The 19,620-nt window shown below is 38.7% G+C and overlaps 2 protein-coding genes across 4 annotated transcripts in view; one reads left to right on the top strand and one right to left on the bottom strand.

The window, feature by feature from the left end:
- Positions 1 to 11,992, bottom strand: part of nudcd1 (NudC domain containing 1) — a 64,578-nt gene extending 52,586 nt beyond the window's left edge. The window contains exons 1-2 of the mRNA XM_057828187.1: positions 11,753 to 11,992; positions 6,081 to 6,235 (exon numbers count right to left, since the gene is read on the bottom strand). Coding sequence (XP_057684170.1) covers positions 6,081 to 6,235; positions 11,753 to 11,867 — 270 coding nt within the window. The 5' untranslated portion in view covers positions 11,868 to 11,992. The remainder of the gene's footprint in view (positions 1 to 6,080; positions 6,236 to 11,752) is intronic.
- Positions 9,874 to 17,810, top strand: eny2 (ENY2 transcription and export complex 2 subunit). 3 transcript variants are annotated; one of them, XR_009061893.1, is made up of 7 exons: positions 9,874 to 10,008; positions 12,423 to 12,514; positions 12,603 to 12,673; positions 14,436 to 14,506; positions 14,591 to 14,665; positions 15,926 to 16,035; positions 17,540 to 17,810. XR_009061893.1 is itself a non-coding variant. In XM_057828190.1 (7 exons), exons 1-6 carry the CDS (start codon positions 9,891 to 9,893, stop codon positions 16,001 to 16,003), a joined length of 450 nt encoding a protein of 149 aa, XP_057684173.1. In that variant the 5' UTR covers positions 9,874 to 9,890; the 3' UTR covers positions 16,004 to 16,035; positions 17,540 to 17,810. The 3 variants fall into 3 exon arrangements, 2 of the variants coding, with proteins under 2 accessions (XP_057684173.1, XP_057684172.1); XM_057828190.1 differs by having other exon boundaries at positions 15,981 to 16,035; XM_057828189.1 differs by lacking the exon at positions 15,926 to 16,035 and having other exon boundaries at positions 9,881 to 10,008.
- The last annotated feature ends 1,810 nt before the right edge of the window (positions 17,811 to 19,620 follow it).

The following is a 19,620-nucleotide window of genomic DNA, read 5'->3' as shown; positions in this document are numbered from 1 at the left end:
ACTGTGTTTTGATTCCGAAAATATGACGGCAACTGTCAAAACGCTGTGTAAAAAAAGAAAAAATGCTAAACTGCCACACATGCATTTCATCTCCAAGAAGAAAACAATCTACCAACATCAGATTTACATACACAAGTGTTAATAACAAGCATAATAAAGTGCTTGTGTAGCGTAATCCATTTCCACCAATATTTATTATTTATTTTATTCCACAGACGGCATGGAGGTTTCCCCAGCTGCTGCAGTTCTGAATCTGACGATGATGAGTCACATCAATGTGCGAATGCACGCAGCAAAGCAAAAGGGCTGGACTCATTTATCGGTTCAATTGGCTGACATACTGCCATGTGATCAGCAGAGATAGTTTGGTCTGATTGGTTCAATTGTGCATGTTTTCTGGAACAGCAAAAATAAAAAGGTTGTGGAACTGATGCAACAACAAAAAGGCAATGCAACATAAAATGGATCAAATCTTTAAGAGCAACGAAACTGTTGAGGAGGCTTATTTATCATATTTAGTCTTTTTTGCTGTGATGGGGAGGTTCAGAACATGTTAGCTGTCAATGTGCACTTTGGACTTATATTTGTTAATTTATGTTAGTCTACTTATTCATTACATTACGATTTTAAAAAGTCAATATTTGCGCGATCTTCAAAATATATTCCATTTCACTCTGCATAATATAAGTCATTTGTACTTCTTTTTCTGAATGTATTGTACTTATATCTTTGTTATTAAATAAATATATAAATAAATAATGTTTACATTAACTTCAATTTTAATACACATCCTATGTTCTTAAGTAGTTAAGATTGAGATTTGGCATTTAGTATGTGAGGAAATGAGAGAAAATAAAAATTAGAAAATGGAGGTTGGGGTATTGCTATTTTTGTTTGTTTTATTTTAAGTTAAAGTTTAAGTTAAATAAAGTTTTATTTTGCAAATTATTGAAAAAATACAATTTTGAATGAAAATCAGTTTTTGTCTGTGTTATAGAAATAACTGTGCTAAAACAGTTTTCTTTGCATTTCAGTAGTCTAGGAGGTTTGACACCCCCCCCCCCCCCCCCATGAAATAAATAAATAAATAAATAAAATTTATTAAACGATAAACGATCGCTTCCACACACATCCAAGCAGTCCATTTCATTCAGGAGCATAAACACCGCATGAAATATGAAATAAACATGCTTTTTGGTGTCATACACACTTTAACTAAAACCACCCAAACATTTAAAGGTTTTCATATTTTAATGAGGGTAGTACACAAACAATGACAGAAGGGGGACAAATAAGTAAGTGAACCATCACATTAAATATTATGTGGCCCCCCTTTGGCAGCAATAACCAAACAGACGCTTCCTGTAGCTGCAGATCAGTCTGGCACATCGATCAGGACTAATTTTGGCCCATGCTTCTCTATAAAAACTGCTGTAGCTCAGTCAGATTCCCGGGATGTCTGGCATGAATCGCTGTCTTTAGGTCATGCCACAGCATCTCAATGGGGTTCAAGTCTGGACTTTGACTTGGCCACTTCTGAAACCATTCTGAAGTTGATTAACTTCTGAATTTTGGATCATTGTCTTGTTGCAGCATCCATCCTCTTTTTAGCTTCAACAGTCTGACAGACCACCTCAAAACATCCTGATAAACTTTTGAATTCATTCTTCAATTAATTGCAAGTTATCCAGGCCCTGAGGAAGCCAAACAGCCCCAAATCATGATGATTCCTCCGCCATTCTTCACGGTGAGGATGAGGTGTTGATGTTGGTGATCTGTTCGATTTTTCCTCCACACATGACGTTGTGTGTTACTCCCAAACAATTCAACTTTGGTTTCATCAGTCCACAAAATATTTCGCCAAAACTTCTGTGGAGTGTCCAAGTGCCTTTTTGCGAACATTAAACGAGCGACAATGTTTTTTCTAGAAAGCAGTGGCTTCCTCTGTGCAGTCATCCAATGAACACCATTCTTGGCCATAATTTTACATATAGCTAATGTGTGCACACAGATATTGGACTGTGCCAGTGATTTCTGTAAGTCTTTAGCAGACACTCTAGGGTTCTTTTTTACCTCTATGAGTATGCTGCGCTGAACTATTGGCGTCATCTTTGGTGGTGTGTTTAATAATGATTGAATTAAAAGGTATCCCAAATATTTAAAAAATTACCTTAAAATCATTTTAATATCCCAGTTTTAAAAGCTTAAATCCAAATTAAACATGATGAAAGACAGTGATACAATAGAAATTTGGGGTGTGACAAAATATCGAAATGGTTATTTACGTTTTGTGATATTTTGTATCCCAAAAGGTTATCAATATGCTCCTTAAAAAAAAAAAAAAAAGAACCAACAAGTTGCCAAAATCTTCCTCTTTTAACTCACTGACTGCTATTGACGCTAGACGCCCAATCCATTTATACTTGGAGGGGCGAATGAACGTTCGTTAATGCAAAAAAACAGAGCATTTGCAGCCAGTCTTTCTGGTTTTCGGGGCATTTACAGGTCACTTTCTGTTAATTTTAGGGCTTTTACAGGTTGAGTTTGAGGGCACTTTTTCACACTAGCACTGTTTGGTCCATTTCATACAGAACAGAGTTCAGTTTTCTAAGAAAGTCCGCTTCGTTTTATGAATGTGAATGTGCATCCGAAATATAGTTACTACTATAGGACCAAGCAAACGAACTCTGGTCCGCTCAAAAATCGTGGGTCTCGGTCCGCTTTAAGCGCACCCGCTTCGCTTGTGAATGCAAGTGGAGCAGGGTTGTACTTATGCTACATTCCTTTTGACCTCGCTGTGACGCTCCTTTCCCTCCCAGAGGGGGGTATTTCCTCTTCTAAATGTATCCAATAAATGACTGCGCCTTTCGCCGATGTGATGCTGCTCAGAAAGTTCGGTTGGCGCAGTGTGAATATTGAACTATTTCAACAAGTCATTTCCAAGTATTGTTGTGAGGTAGCTCTCTAACCGGACTCTGGTCCTCTTGTTCTGATGTGAAAGTGTACGGAGTCACTGCCTATTTATTTAGAGCAGGGGTGTCCAAACTTTTTGCAGAGGGGGCCAGATTTGGTGTGGTAAAAATGTGGACGGCCGACCCTGGCCTTTACGTAGAACAATATATTTAAGCAAATTTTAGCAAGCCATTCTGTGTGTCACATTTGCTTTATTATTATTATTTTTTAAATTAATTTAGGGCTGTCAAAATTATCGCGTTAACGGGTGGTAATTAAATTTTTTTTAGTTAATCACGTTAAAATATTTGGAAGCAATTAACGCACATGCCCCGCTCAAACAGATTAAAATGACAGCACAGTGTCATGTCCACTTGTTACTTGTGTTTTGTGGTGTTTTGTCGCCCTCTGCTGGCGCTTGGGTGCGACTGATTTTATACATTTAAGCACCATGAGCATTGTATAATTATTGACATCAACAATGGCGAGCTACTAGTTTATTTTTTGATTTGAAAATTTTACAAATTTTATTAAAATGAAAACATTAAGAGGGTTTTTAATATAAAATTTCTATGACTTGTACTAACATTTATCTTTTAAGAACTACAGGTCTTTCTATCAAAGGATCGCTTTAACAGAATGTTAATGTTAATGCCATCTTGTTGATTTATTGTTATAATAAACAAATACAGTACTTATGTACAGTGTGTTGAGTTATGTATATATCCGTCTTGTGTCTTATCTTTCCATTCCAACAATAATTTACAGAAAAATATGGCATATTTTATAGATGGTTTGAATTGCGATTAATTACGATTAATTAATTTTTAAGCTGTGATTAACTCGATTAAAAATTTTAATCGTTTGACAGCCCCAAATTAATTATTTCAACAACCTCGCAACTAGCCTTTGTGGCGTTCTCTTTCGACTCTCGGGCTCTTGCGAAACACTGCTGGTGTAAAATTAAACTACAGTGGGGAGAACAAGTATTTGATACACTGCCAATGGGAAAACCCATTGGCTTCAAGTTGCTTCAATTTCTCGCGACATATCTTCCCTGTAATCTTGTCGTACATGTCATCGTGTCGTTTGTTAATATCACCTCACATTGAACTCTTTAAAAACAACGACTGTCTCTTTGCAAATGACGCAGGCACAGTTGTTGCGTATTTTAGAGAAGAAATAGTCCAATTTCCACCTATCCTTGAAGCGTCGGCCGTCACAGTCAACTTTCTTTTTTTTGTTGATTGTCGCCATTTTAGAAATGTGGAATAAAGGGTCACGCGGGGTAATGTTGCTTAGAGTGCTGCTGCCTTTTAGTGGGTAAATGAGGAGCAGCATATAGTGTGTAAGCTACTTCATATGCTGGTAGCAGTACTGCTGACCAATTTATTAAATCTGTGTGCGGGCCAGACACTATTGATTTTATGACAGAGGCTGGGGGCCGGATGAAATTCAACCACGGGCCACATTTGGCCCCCGGGCCGGACTTTGGACATGTCTGCAGGGAGATTTCCTGGTCACTTTCTATTCTGTAACCCAAAATCAATAGGAAGTGACCCAGAGAAGTCCCAAAATCAAAAGGAAGTGACTGAAAATCAACAGCAAATGAAGTGAAATATCCCAAAATTAAACTCACTGGTTGCCACTGACCGCCATAAATGTCCAATACGCTGGGAGGACCAGTTCAAATGTATTGAACGTCTACCAGTGATAAACTTAATTCAGTTAACAGCAGAAGGATGAAGAGCTTGTTTTTCTGTTTATTACTTGTACAGGGTTACAACGTACCCGACTTACGTGATTTGGACTTTATGACGTGGCCTGAGTCTCAACGTTTTTTTTTTTTGTTTTTTTTAAATGCTGACCTTTGTTTTTTGATGCATGCTTTTATTTTGGCACAAGAAGCATAGAGCTGGTAGTACTTCCGCACGCGAGCGCAGGGACACACGCACCCACACATGAGGAAGAGCGCAGCTGAGTGAGAGAGCTGACAGCCTGCGCGCACATTTGTTGCTTGTTAAGCATCCAGAGGCAACGGCTGTATACAACCTATTTTGTACTGTTTATTGTGCGTTTTCAATTGGGGGTTTATGTGATTGTTTTTGATGATGTGCGGACGCTAACTGATACATGCTAATCATTTGCTATTGCTGTATTAGCAGCTACTTGTAATCGCAAATTTGATTTGGTGTTATTGAAGATGAGACTGATTTAATTTCATTTTATTTCACTTTCATTCTCCAAGTGTTGATGCCATGCGCAGTTGAATAAAGTCAGCAAACCACACAGACGTCTGACATCGTCATTTCGGAGCTTAGCTCACTGTCTAGCTAGGACTTAGCTCCAGTGTCTTGGCGAGGACAGTACAATGACGTATAATACATGCTTTCGGATAATTGCTTTGAGATTTAAGGGGTATTTAGGGGTACTTAAAGGGTTAATTCCGGCTTACGCGGAAATCCGGGTTACATTGTCAGCGCAGGAAAACTCGTTTGGAAACCGGGGACTACCTGTAGAGTAAAACATTGTAGAATTGTGAGATAATCGTTTTCGTGAGCCTTTTAACGCAAATCTCATCGTATCGTATTGTACCGTGAGGTACCCACAGGTTCCAACCCTCAAACAGAAATCCGAGACGATATGAGTGGCTGAAATCAGCAGATTTAGACAATTGATATCAAACAAGTTGTCCGTTAATTTGATGATCAATTACGTATCCATTAATTGTTAAGTTTGAAAACTATTTCAAATTGGCTGTTTGTAATTTTTAAGCCCCCCCCCCCCCCCCCAAAAAAAATAAAACAACAGATAGGTACAGACCAAATTTGAACATACATAGAGTTTCCGCTTGACAGCGGACAATATCTCAGATCCTCATTAAATTACCTTGCTTATCTGTACGTCTAAATAATCAATGAGGCCTAGAGCACAAAAGTTTGCCCAACCTTATGCTGGTTAGTGGGCGAAATGAAGCATGGAATGAACCATGGAAAGATCATCACGCCATGTGGTGCATTTGGTCACCACCTGCTGGTGAGTCAGAGACATCTAAACCTCAAAATGAACAAGAGTGTGAGATTGTACAAAAAAAAACACTCAAAAATCAAGCATCTGTCAAGCCATACCAGTGTGACGGTGAGACTGAGCACTCGCCCTTTGGAGTCCACAAACAACACGCTGTCTTCGTACCAGGGGTCCAAGTGGAGGTAATTGTACATGCCAAACGCACGCATATGTTCCAGTGTGTATTGAGAATCCTTCAACGTCACCTCCTCCACGGCTGCATACAAACGAGAGAAAAGAAAGGTCAAGGCTGATGAAAGGCAGGGAGATAAGAAATTAGCAATTAGGTATATGAAGCCACTTTTACTCCACCTCAGAAAAGTTGTTTTAGAAGTTTTCTAAAATTTTTTTGCCCGAAATTATGTCATTTGCTTTTTTCAGTAGCAAAGGGCAGAGGGCGATTAAAATGAGGAGATTTTATTTTTGCGTCACGATGCCTAGCCCTATAAAAGAAGAATGCGTCAAATGACAAAGAGCGCCTTTATTCACAAGCTGGACAAATAGTGCAATTTACATGATGATGATGAGCCACTTTTAGGTCACCTAATAGGTTTGATTAGAGGTTTAATAGTGGCTTTAGGCCAACCTAATTAGTTTAGTCTCACATCATGAGTCCCATAAACCTCCATTCAACCTCATTAGGGTCGCAAGTGAGCTGGAGCCCATCCCAGCCAATCTTCTTGAGACAAGTGAACGCGAGAACAGGGGCGGGTGTAGCATAAATTGCAGAGCAAATAGACAAACAACCAATCTATGGAAAGTTTTGAGCCGTATGTGAGCTTGGGCTAGCTTGCAAATTTTTAGAATTAGGAAGGAAGGAAAGAACTAGAGGTCAACCGATATATGGACTTTTTTCCCCACATCAGCCATCGGCCGGTTAACAAAAAAAAAAAGCAAATAAACAAGGGTTTTGATCTGTGTGGGCAACTGTGGCCGCCGCTGACTGACGGTAGGACCCATGAAGGACCCTGCTGCAGCTGAAAGATAGGCTGCTATAGGAAGCTTCAGGCTTGCCTGTTTTGTCAATACTGTATCTTTTTTTTTTTTCTTGCATGAGAAAATATTCCATGTTGCTTTAGTCTTCTAAGATGTTTACTGGGTGATCCTTAATCCTTAAATGTAACTCATAGCATTGGCGTAGCATTCGAGTTAGCATTAGTTATACCACGGCGAGCATCCTCACAACTCTCATTTGTTTACATTTCGTCGTGACGTCCTGGTGGGTTTAATTATTTGAAAATAATGTTCTGTTCTTGCTAAGTGTTTATAATCATAACAAGATGGATCCTTTAAATCTCAGGTCATCATTCTAAATTTGTTGATTTTTATAATTGCCTTTTATAATTTCAAATCCAATCATAATGTCAGCTTACAAAATCGGCTTTTGATATCGGCAATCGGCAGAATCTTTTTTTTTTTTTTTTAATCGGCATTTGAAAATCCCATATCGGTCGACCTCTAGAAAGAATATGCCTGGATTCGAACCTTGCACTCTAAACTGTTTGGCAGGTGTGACCACTGCTTGTATGCCAATTTTGCAAAAATACAGTAATGGCCAAAAGTATTGGCACCCCTGCAATTCTGTCAGATAATGCTCAATTTCTCCCAGAAAATAATTGTATTCACAAATGCTTTGGGTAGTAATACCTTCATTTATTTTGCTTGCAATGAAAAAACACAAAAGAGAATGAAAAAAAATTTTTTAATCATTATCATTTTACACAAAACTCCAAAAATGGGCCGGAGTATTAACACCCTCAGCCTAATACTTTGTAGCATAACCTTCAGACAAAATAACTGCGAACAACAGCTTCCGGTATCCATCAATGAGTTTCTTACAATGCTCTGCTGGAATTTTAAACCACTCTTCTTTGGCCAACTGCTTCAGGTCTCTGAGATTGTAAAGGTGGCTTCTCCAAACTGCTATTTTCAGATCTCTCCACAGGTGTTCTATGGGATTCAGGTCTGGATTAATTGCTGGCCACTTTAGAAGTCTCCAATGCTTTCTCTCAAACCATTTCTAGTGCTTTTTGAAGTGTGTTTTGGGTCATTGTCCTGCTGGAAGACCCATGACCTCAGAGGGAGACCCAGCTTTCTCGTACTGGGCCCTACATTATGCTTCAAAATTTGTTGGTAGTCTTCAGACTTCATAATGTCATGCAAACAGTCTAGCAGTCCAGTGCCAGGGGCAGCAAAGCACCCCAAAACATCAGGGAACCGCCGCCATGTTTGACTGTGGGGACCTTGTTTTTTTCTTTGAACGCCTCTTTTTTTCCTTATAAATTCTATTTTGATGCCTTTTTCCAAAAAGCTGTACTTTTGTCTCATCTGACCAAAGAACATTCTTCCAAAACATTTTTGGCTTTATCAGGTAAGTTTTGGAAAACTCCAGCCTGGCTTTTTTATGTCTCTAGGTCATCCTGGGTATCCTACCATAGAGTCCCTTTTCATTCAGACGCCGACAGATATTACGGGTCGACACTGTTGTCCCCTCGGACTGCAGGACAGCTTGAACTTGTTTGGATGTTAATCGATGTCTTTAGCCACCATCAGCACAATCTTTTGTTGAAATCTCTCGTCAATTTTTCTTTTCTGTACACATCTAGGGAGGTTATCCACAGTGCAATTGGCTTTACACTTATTGATGACACTGCGCACAGTAGACACAGTAACATTCAGGTCTTTGGAGATAGACTTGTAGCCTTCAGATTGCCCATGCTTCCTCACAATTTTGCTTCGCAAGTCCTCAGACAGTTCTTTGGTACTCTTTCTTTTCTCCATGCTCAATGTGGTACACACAAGGACACGGGACGGAGGTTGAGTCAACTTTAATCCATTTTAACTGGCTGCAAGTGTGATTTAGTTATTGCCAAGACCTGTTATGTGCCACAGGTAAGTAATAGGTGCTGTTAATTGCACAAATTAGAGAAGCATTACACGATTTTTCAAAGGCTGCCAATACTGGTCCATTTTTGGAGTTTTGTGTAAAATTATAATGATTTAATTTTTTTTTCATTCTCTTTTGTGTTTTTTCATTGCAAGCAAAATAAATGAAGATATTACAACCAAAGCATTTGGAATTGCAATCATTTTCTGGGACAAATTGAGCATTATCTGACAGAATTGCAGGGGTACCAATATTTTTGGCCAGCACTGTATGCTTAAATTATGATAATAGTAATTGAGAGTAGACACATTCAAATATTCATGATATCTCTACTAGACCTGCACGATATATAACGATGCCATCGCGGGATGAGCAATTGTTTTTAACACACATCTGTGCGATTAAGGTATGTGAAAACTGTCAAAGTGTGTCTTCATGTGTAGTAGGCTGTGTGGAGTACCTGCTCTTTAATTTTTTTGTTTAAAATATTTTAGTATTTCTTGCAGCAGTTGAAGTCTGAATACAATGTTAAATAAATCATCTATTTTGTGCAGAGACATCGCCTCCTGGATCCCTTTTATATAGAGTCAGCAATCTTTATCCAACTACAGTATATTATATGAATACTGTACATATAATATGATCATAGTAGGTCAACCAAACAGAGCTACTCAAGTCATCTGGTGAAAATTCTTCTGGTTTTAAAATCGCAATATGTATCCCAAAGCAAACCCCCAAAATGTCACTATTGCCCCTTTCCCACTGAAACTAGTGGGTCAACGCGCGTTTTTTCCAAGCCGATACAACCCATTAGCAATTAATTTGGCACCTTTCCCATTGACAAAAAAAAGCCGTGTCTTTTTTTTTTTTTACCCGTCTAACCCCCGACCTCTCCTCAGCCCGTGCATAATGTTACGTGACGTCACCACGCTAAGATCAACGTCGACAAGTGCGACCGAATTCATTCAGTTCAAGGAAGTAAACAATGCAGAGCATTATGGAAGCCTCCTTTCTGTTTGTGTTCTCTGTTATCATGCTTTTTACTGCCCTCAAAATGGTCGAAATGCGGCAAAGGATCAACACTCTGCTTGTGCTGAGGCAACGTAAATTCTTCTTCTTCTACTAGCTTTGTTGTTAGCATCGACGTAACTACGGTTGTGGGGCGTTAAATGGGAGGCGACTGGCATGTTGTTATGATGCATCACGTAAGAGCCTACATCCCCACGTAGATTAGGGTGATGACTGTTGACCCGAGGTTTTGCTTTCACACTGCATGACGATCAGAGCCGAGGTGATTTTAACGCGGGTCGCTTGGTGGGTTGATTGACACGGGTCGAGGCGGGTCGCTGCACCTTTCCCACTGCCACCAAAAGCCGATTGTTAGTGGGTTGACACGGGTTTTTTTGGCCAGTAGGAAAGGGGTATATGTCAGTTTTTTCCAATATCGTTCAGTCCTAATCGATATCCTTGGTTTTGATAATGATCAATATCAGTACCATGAGCTCGAAAATTGAGTTGCTGTATTTCTCCCACATATTTACTTATAGATATTTGTTAGTTTGATGGGAGATCATTCAATCAACCATCCGTTATCTACTGCTTAATCCGGGGTTCAGGTCGCGGGGGCAGCAGCTTTAGCAGGGAAGTTCAGACTTCCCTCTCCCCAGCCACTTCTACCAGCTCCTCCTGCAGGATCCCAAGGTGTTCCCAGGCCAGCCAAGACACATAATATCTCCAGCATGTCTTGAGTCGTCCCCGGGTCCTCCCAGTTGCGGCTGGATCCAGAGTCCCTCCCAGATGACCAAGCTTCTCACCCTATCTTACCCTAGAGGCCGAACACCCTGCAGAGGAAACTCATTTCGTCCGCTTGTATACAGGATCTTGTTATTTCGGTCACGACCCAAAAACCCATTATGATGACGAATAAAAATGACAAATCATACACGTGTGCTAGGGTTGTTCCGATCATGTTTTTTTGCTCCCGATCTGATCCCGATCGTTTTAGTTTGAGTATCTGCCGATCCCGATATTTCCCGATCCGATTGCTTTTTTTTTGCTCCCGATTCAATTCCAATCATTCCCGATAATTTTTCCCGATCATATACATTTTGGAAATGCATTAAGAAAAAAATGAATAAAACTCGGACGAATATATACATTCAACATACAGTACATAAGTACTGTATTTGTTTATTATGATAATAAATCCTCAAGACGGCATTTACATTATTAACATTCTTTCTGTGAGAGGGATCCATGTATAGAAAGACTTGTGACTTTGTATATTGTGACTATTGCCATCTAGTGTATTTGTTGAGCTTTCAGTAAATGATACTGTAGCCAGCCCAAATGCATGATGGTACGTGGAACCATGACTGTGCGTAGTGCTACATATTGATATATGTTCTCTGCGTTGGGAAATAACATAAGGTGTTAAGAAAATGATCAATTGCTACCTTGCTTCCCCACATTGCTTCCCATGATATTTCTAATCATATCACAGTCAATCACAGTCAGGAGATGGCTGAGTTTGACTTTAAAACCAAATACTAGCAACATTACCCTGTTAAAAAATAAAAGAATCATACGATGGTTCCTGTATCAGCAAGACCGGTACACTACAAATCCAGCATGTTAATGCTTAATTTGGAAAGGTGTTTGGTACTGGTTTTGCTGATACAGGAACCAGCACGTTTGCTGGATTTCTTAGCAGGGTTGTATAAAAACGTTTTTAATTACATTAATCCAATTAATAATAATTGCGTCTGGGTTATAGATGTCAGTATTGTTTTTGTAATTGTGTATAGTTTGTGCCTTATAGAGGCATCATGCTAACAATATGCTCACCAGCGTCCAGCTCAACGTTGTACGAGGGGATGGCGTCCAGGGATAACCGGTAACTCTCAAAGTTGGGGTCCAACAGGTCTCTGTTGACCTTGAGGGTGTAATTCGACGTGGCCATTGCCTTTGGTTTATGTTTAAACAGTTAGGATATACATATATTGATTAGGAGAGAGAAAGTTGTGGCTTATGACGCGAACGTGTTGTGTCAAGCCGGGAACATTTTACCGACGGAGCCGTAGACGTAGATTTAGATATCATACATGGAAGCACTAGATTTATAAAGTTAAAATAACTCCTACTATTTTCTTTTCCATCATTCTGCCTGAATCATAGCCACGGTCATAAAGTTGGTTTTGAACTAAAAATGTGTGTAGATCCGTTAAGAACTCAGCGATTTAAAACCATTGCATTGAAGAAAATCACTATGTCCGCCGCCGAAGAAGTTTCCCGACACAAGATGGCTGACTACTTACGCCGGTGTTGTCGCAGTTTAATATCTAGCAGTCTATGTGTGATATCTACGATAGTTGGACGTTTATTTTCTTTATAAACATTAAAACACAACACGACTCGCAGCTATAATTATATAATTGATTAGAAAATTAAATTGTACATTATAAGTATCATAAATGTACATTATGCTAAAATATTTGTGTATTTGTCAATTAAAAAGTGAAATGGGGACGGAACGAAATAGTTACCCGACAGTGTTTTAGACGGGGGGATTATAAACGAGAGACAGCGCGCATCATCTCAGCACGAAAGGTAAAGTGGCATCTTTTTCGCTATAAATATCTTTTAAACCGTGCTGAAATACGTTCTTATGTGCTTTTTTGCCTTTATTACCTATTAGGGCATGAACAAGGACTCCCAGATGAGGGCCGCCATCAACCAAAAGCTGATCGAAATGGGGGAGAGGGAGAAGTGAGAAACTGTTGTCATTTACAATAACGGATGTTGTTTTTATTATTTAATGTTAGTCACATGTTGTTCACTGACTGGGATACATTATTAGGTACAACTGAGCATAAAAAGTTAGCATATTCGGCTGTGCCTTATGTTCTGTTCGATCTTGAAACATTCATTCATTCATTTTCCAAGCCTCTTATCCACACGAGGGTCGCGGGGGTGCTTGAGCCAAGCTAACTATGGGCAGTAGGCAGAGTACACCCTGAATCGATATAACCAGCCATTCGCAGGGCACATATAGACAAACAGCTATTCATGCACACAGTCATATCTAGAGACAATTTAGAGCTGGGGTAGCCAACTCCGGTCCTCCGGACCCTATCCAGCTTGTTTTCCATGTCTCCCACCTTTAAAACACCTGAATCAAATGATCAGCTCATCAGTAAGTTCTCCAGGAGCCTGATAACGATCCTGATTATTTGAGTCAGGTGTGTTGGAGGAGGGTGACATGGAAAACAAGCTGGATAGGGGCCCTCGAGGACCGACGTTGGCTACCCCTGATTTAGAGAGTTCGATAAAGCATATCATGTATGTTATTGGGACGTGGGAGGAAACCAGAGTACCCGGAGAAAAGCCACGCAGGCACGGGAAGAACATGCAAACTCCATACAGAAAGCCCGGATTGAGCTGTTTGTCTCAGAAACATGAGGTGGATGTGCTAACCTTTCATCCACCGTGCCGCTGATCGGGAAACATGTCAAGATAATAATTTTTAAAAAGTAAAAATTATGCCGCAATCAATCAATCAAATTTATTTATATAGCCTTTACAAAACCCAAAAGGCCCTCAAAGTGCTTTACAACAAAAACATGGCTCAAGATAAGGCAGGAAAGTATTATACAATGACATTATGGGGAAAAAAAAGAAATAAAACAAAAACAGCGCTTTGCGATAAAAGTCCAGCAAATAAAACAATAAAACCGATAAAATCCAAAAACATTAAAAACCCTTAAGCAAATAAAACCAGGCTATCCTAATCTGGGGAAAAGGTGAGTCTAAAAACATGTGTTTTTAACCGAGACTTAAAAAGACTTAGATTCGTAGTGGTGCGGATTTCAGGGGGAAGGCTATTCCACAGCCTGGGGCAGCAACCACAAAAGATCGGTCTCCCCACTGTTTAAGTTTCGACTTTGGAACTTGTAAAAGAAGCTGGCCGATCGAATGAAGAGTCCTGCCAGAGTTATGGAAGGTTAAAATTTCCGATAAATAAGGAGGAGCCTGGCCATTAATAGAATTAAAAACAAACAGTATAAGTTTGAAATCAATTCTAAAATGGACTGGAATCCAGTGGAGTGATGATAGCACAGGGGTAATATGCTCACGTCTAGGCGTACCTGTTTAAAATAGAGCAGCAGCATTTTTAACAAGTTGCAGACGAGAAATTGAGGACTTGGGGAGGCCAACATAAATTGCATTGCAGTGGTCCAGCCTTGAGCTTATAAAAGCATGAATTGCTTTTTCAAGGTCGTGGTGACTAAGAAAAGGCTTCACTTTGGCCAAGAGACGTAGCTGGGAAAAAGAGACGGAGCTGGAAAAAAATAATTTTTGCTAGCAAAAAAAAACAAAACACATATGTTGCTGTACTTCGTACATTTTTGTATTTTACAGAGTATTTATTTGTTCTAAACATGTTTGACTGAAGTATACAAATGATTAATCACTGCTACTTTTACCCTTTAAAAATACAAGGGAATATTTGCTGTACTTCTGGCTGCAGGTTGAAAGAATTGCTCAAGACAAAGCTGGTGGAGTGCGGGTGGAAAGATCAGCTAAAGGCACTCTGCAAAGGTACTGATAGGACTATATTTGCATATTTTTGTTACACTGATGTTATTAAAAGTGACTAACGGCATGCTTTGCGTATGTACACAGACGTGATTCGAGAAAAGGGCTTGGACCACGTCACAGTGGAGGATTTAGTCACCGAAATAACACCAAAAGGGAGAGGTAATGTCAGAACGCTTGTTGGAAACTAAATTGTTGATTAAAATGTGAAGTAAAAATTGGAAATCTAGCCAGAACAATTTGCATTTTAAAGTAATACTTGATGACCCTCATCTCAGCAAGTGGTAAAATCTGTAACATTATAATGAAAGGAAATTCCATTAATCCATTCCAGCCACTCAAAAACTAGGAATGTCCTCAGAGTTTTTTCAAATGTTTATTTATTGTTACGTATTAACTCGTGGCTGCCATTGATGGCAACAGATGTACAATCCATTATGACTGGGAGGGCTGACAGTGATTGTTCTTTTTTGGGTGGGGATACGCTGTATAATATTTTGATTTGGGACATCACATGTTTTCTAGCTTGAAGCAATACATATAATGTTTTTCACTTTTTCAGCAACAAAAAGTAAGCAATTTTCTTATAGTCTCTATTTAACCTGTGTGGATTACCACGGCCTAAATTAGTCCTTCTCAAGTAGTGGGGCGAACCCCTCCAGGCGGGCACAAAGCGATGCCTGGGGGGCACATGTGCCCTCGGAGAACATACCTTTTTGCCGTACTAGTCTAAAGTGTAATTTCACATCTGGGTGGCAGTGGCACTCTCATTTTCAGAGTGTGCACTGTATTTTTGCACCAAACAAGAGCACACAGCAAAGAGCAGGAGATATGAAGTGCTTTGAACAAAGTGACACAGTGAAAAAATATTTGACGGAGATGTGAGCGATGTGTCCTAGAAACTAAGACAAGGAAATATGACAAAGCATACAGTGGTACGAAAAAGTAACTGAACCTTTTGGAATTTCTCACATTTCTGCTTAAATCACCGTCAAATGTGGTCTGGTCTTTGTCAAAATCACACAGATGAAAAAAACAGTGTCTGCTTTAACTAAAACCACCCAAACATTTATAGGTTTTCATATTTTAATGAGGATAGCATGCAAACAATGACAGAAGGGAGAAAAATAAGTAAGTGAACCCTCTGCCTAAGGAGACTTAAAGAGCAATTGAAACCAATTTTTACCAAACAATTTAAGTCAGGTGTGTGCCCAATCCCTGATGTGTTGTTTAAAGCTGCCCTGCCCACTATAAAACACACACCTGGTAAGAATTGTCTTGATGAGAAGCATTGTTTGATATGCATCATGGCTAGGTCAAAAGAGCTGTCTGAAGACATGTGATCAAGGATTGTTGATTTGTATAAAGCTGGGAAAGGATACAAAACCATCTCTAAAAATCTGAATGTTCATCAATCAACAGTCAAATAAGTTGTCTACAAATGGAGAGAGTTTGGCACTGTTGCTTTTCTCCCAAGGAGTGGCCGTCCACCAAAGATGACGGCAAGAGTTCAGCGCAGAATACTCAGAGAGGTAAAAAAAAAAAAACAACTAGAGTGTCTGCTAAGGACTTACAGAAATCACTGGCACGGTCCAATATCTCTGTGCACACATCAACTATATGTAAAACTATGGTCAAGAATGGTGTTCATGGGAGGACTCCACGGAGGAAGCCACTGCTGTCTAAAAAAAACATTGTTGCTCATTTAATATTCGCAAAAAGGCATTTGGATACCCCACAGAAGTTTTGGCAAAATATTTTGTAGATTGATGAAACCAAAGTTGAATTGTTTGGGAGTAGCACATGTGTGTGTCATGTGTGGAGGGAAAATGGAACAGCTCACCAACATCAACAACTCATCCCCACCTTGAAGCATGGTAAAGGGTGCATCATGATTTGGGGCTGTTTGCTGCCTCAGGGCCTGGACAAGTTGCAATCAATAATGGAAAAATTAATTCAAAAGTTTATCAGGATGTTTTGCAGGAAAATCTGAAGCCTTCTGTCAGACAGTTAAAGCTAAAAACAAAATTGATGCTGCAACAAGACAATGATCCAAAACACAGAAGTAAATCCACTTCATAATGGTTTCAGAAGAACAAAATACACGTTCTGGAGTGGCCAAGTCAAAGTCCAGACTTGAACCCCATTGAGATGCTGTGGCATGACCTAAAGACAGTGATTCATGCCAGACATCCCAGGAATCTGACTGAACTACAGCAGTTTTGTAGAGAAGAATGGGCCAAGATTAGTCCTGATCAATATGGCAGACTGATCTGCAGCTACGGGAAGCGTCTGGTTGAAGTTATTGCTGCCAAATGGGGGGTGGAGGCACACAATATTTCATGTGATGGTTCACGTACTTAAGTGCCTTGCAAAAGTATTCGGCCCCCTTGAACCTTGCAACCTTTCGCCACATTTCAGGCTTCAAACATAAAGATATAAAATTTTAATTTTTTGTCAAGAATCAACAACAAGTGGGACACAATCGTGAAGTGGAACAAAATGTATTGGATAATTTAAACTTTTTTAACAAATAAAAAACTGAAAAGTTGGGCGTGCAATATTATTCGGCCCCCTTGCGTTAATACTTTGTAGCGCCACCTTTTGCTCCAATTACAGCTGCAAGTCGCTTGGGGTATGTTTCTATCAGTTTTGCACATCGAGAGACTGACATTCTTGCCCATTCTTCCTTGCAAAACAGCTCGAGCTCAGTGAGGTTGGATGGAGAGTGTTTGTGAACAGCAGTCTTCAGCTCTTTCCACAGATTCTCGATTGGATTCAGGTCTGGACTTTGAGTTGGCCATTCTAACACCTGGATACGTTTATTTTTGAACCATTCCATTGTAGATTTGGCTTTATGTTTTGGATCATTGTCCTGTTGGAAGATAAATCTCCGTCCCAGTCTCAGGTCTTGTGCAGATACAAAGCGCTGACCAAAATGAATGATAATCTACTCAGATGCCACATTGGTGGTTTTGTTGTTGTAATTATGCTATGAGGCTGATGATTTATTGCTATTTTCTTCTTCTCTCTTAGCACTGGTTCCTGACAGCGTGAAAAAAGAACTCCTGCAAAGAATTCGAGCGTTTATAACTCAGCATGCAACCTTGTGAACAATACGACTGCTGTCCACTTTTTCCCCCTTCACTTTCATTAGCTAGGGAAGGAAAATCCAGATTCACGACCTTGCTCATTGTGGTGTATGCGATAGGGTTTGTGCTTTCATATAGATTTTTTTTGTTTTTTTTTTGTTACACATCAGTTTTTGGAGAAAACAAATAAAAGTCATGACTATTTTGGTTATCAATGCTTGCTGTCTTTCTTTAGATGCCTGACTCTAATTATCTAACATTGACTGCACGTGAAAACGTGATGCATTCTCAGACATGTGAGATTGTTGTTGACTCCTTTTTTTGACAGCAAATGACACCAATGACAATGATGGCGTGGCAAAAATTTCACTGTCTTTGTTTTCCACGATCTTATAGTACTTGCAGAAGTCTTATGTAATACAGAATTTCCACTGCTTAATTTTTTTGAGTATGAAATGTATGCATGAAAATTGCACACACCCATGTTGAAAATACTGTAATTTTGTGATTTAACTGAATGAAACACATAGCAGTAATTCAAAAAGAAAAAAATGTTCCTACCTACGTGACCAAACTAATTGTGTTTAATTGGTTGCACAAATGTAAACATGTTAAATAGAACTTAAAATTTTCTTTTGCTTTCTTCCATGGATGATCTGTTTTGTTTATTTGTTTATTCATATTTCCTTGGCTGTAAACAACATGACTTGATTTAAATGGAAATACCACTTCATAACACAGTATCCATGGGGTCTTAAAATGTTAAAAATGTCTTAAATCCAGTCATTTAAATTTAAGGTCTTGAAATGTCTAAAAATTCTCCTAAAATCTCATTAAACACCTTAAATACGACTATGAAAGGTATTAAAAATCTATTGACTTTTATTTCGAATATGCATAAACTCAAGTTTCGGTTTCAACGTAACTACTAAGCGGAACTACCTGTGCTGCCCGGTCAGAATTTATCAAACATCACCAGCTTTTGCTGCACTTCAAAAACACACCTACTTAAGTTAAATTCCCTTGTTTTCAGTGTAAATCTACTCGAAATAAGTGAAATTATCAACAAGTGCTTCAACTAAATTTTACTCAGATTTCTTGAAATAAGGAAATAGCTAGCTGAAAATATTTTTAAGACTTGTTTTAAGCAATAAATTACTATACAGTATTTAATTTTAAAGCTTTAAAATGTCAGAAATGTTCTCAATTCAAGAATTGATAGTTCAAAACATGATTTGAAAGCAAATTTTTGTTGATTTAGGTAAAAAAAAAATGTATGAGCTTAATAAGAACATATTAATATTTAAGTGGAATAATCAGACACATTATTATGTTAACTAGTCTTTAAAATGCAAAACAAGATGGAGAAAATTATTATTACTAGATTTAACTAGATTTAGCTGTAAAGTTTACAAGTCTTGATTTACAACAGAGAAATTAGAAAAATAAATTGATATACTTGGCAAGTAATTCTGGGCCCCCAATTTTCCTTCAAGCCGTTTGTTCTTTTTTCTGGTATTGATGTGAAATTAGTCTTAAATTGTATTTATTGTAGTCATTTAAAAAAGTTTAAAAGTCTTAAATTTGGCTTGTTAAAATCTTCAGAGACCCTGTAAAAGTTTAGTTAAGCAGTTAGACATGAGTCATGTCCCAGGAGATTAGAAAACTACCGACGAACATGTCAAAGGAAAAAGTCCTAAGAATTGTTTCCATGAAGTTTAATGTAGATTTGACTCTCACAATTGATTCCAAAATCAAAGATTCACAAGATTGTTGATGACAAATTGAAGAAACCGAGGACATTATGATTGTTTAAAAAATTAAAAAAAAAACAATAACAAGCCATTTGACAAGGCACATTAACTCTACTGTACGTTCACAGATGTGAAAATACCTCACCAAGAACAGAACACTGTCCCCACTGTGAAACATAAAGGAGGCTCTGTTCTGGAACTGATTTGCGCAATCTGGCACAGGATGTCTTTAAATATATATATATATGTAAAGTTGTTCAATTTGATTGTA

The sequence above is a fragment of the Corythoichthys intestinalis genome, chromosome 22 (assembly GCF_030265065.1).
Source record: "Corythoichthys intestinalis isolate RoL2023-P3 chromosome 22, ASM3026506v1, whole genome shotgun sequence".
In the NCBI taxonomy this organism is placed as follows: Eukaryota; Metazoa; Chordata; class Actinopteri; order Syngnathiformes; family Syngnathidae; genus Corythoichthys; species Corythoichthys intestinalis.
Note: the sequence above shows the minus strand (reverse complement) of the source record. Positions and strands in the feature narration are given on the sequence as shown.

What these genes read in the sequence shown, in the direction of transcription:
- eny2 (XM_057828189.1), top strand. Translation starts at nt 9,891, where the DNA reads ATGCAGAGCATTATGGAAGCCTCCTTTCTGTTTGTGTTCTCTGTTATC. An exon ending in GAAATGGGGGAGAGGGAGAA is followed by an intron (nt 12,674 to 14,435) that starts GTGAGAAACTGT and finishes TTCTGGCTGCAG; the next exon opens with GTTGAAAGAATTGCTCAAGA. An exon ending in GCTAAAGGCACTCTGCAAAG is followed by an intron (nt 14,507 to 14,590) that starts GTACTGATAGGA and finishes GTATGTACACAG; the next exon opens with ACGTGATTCGAGAAAAGGGC.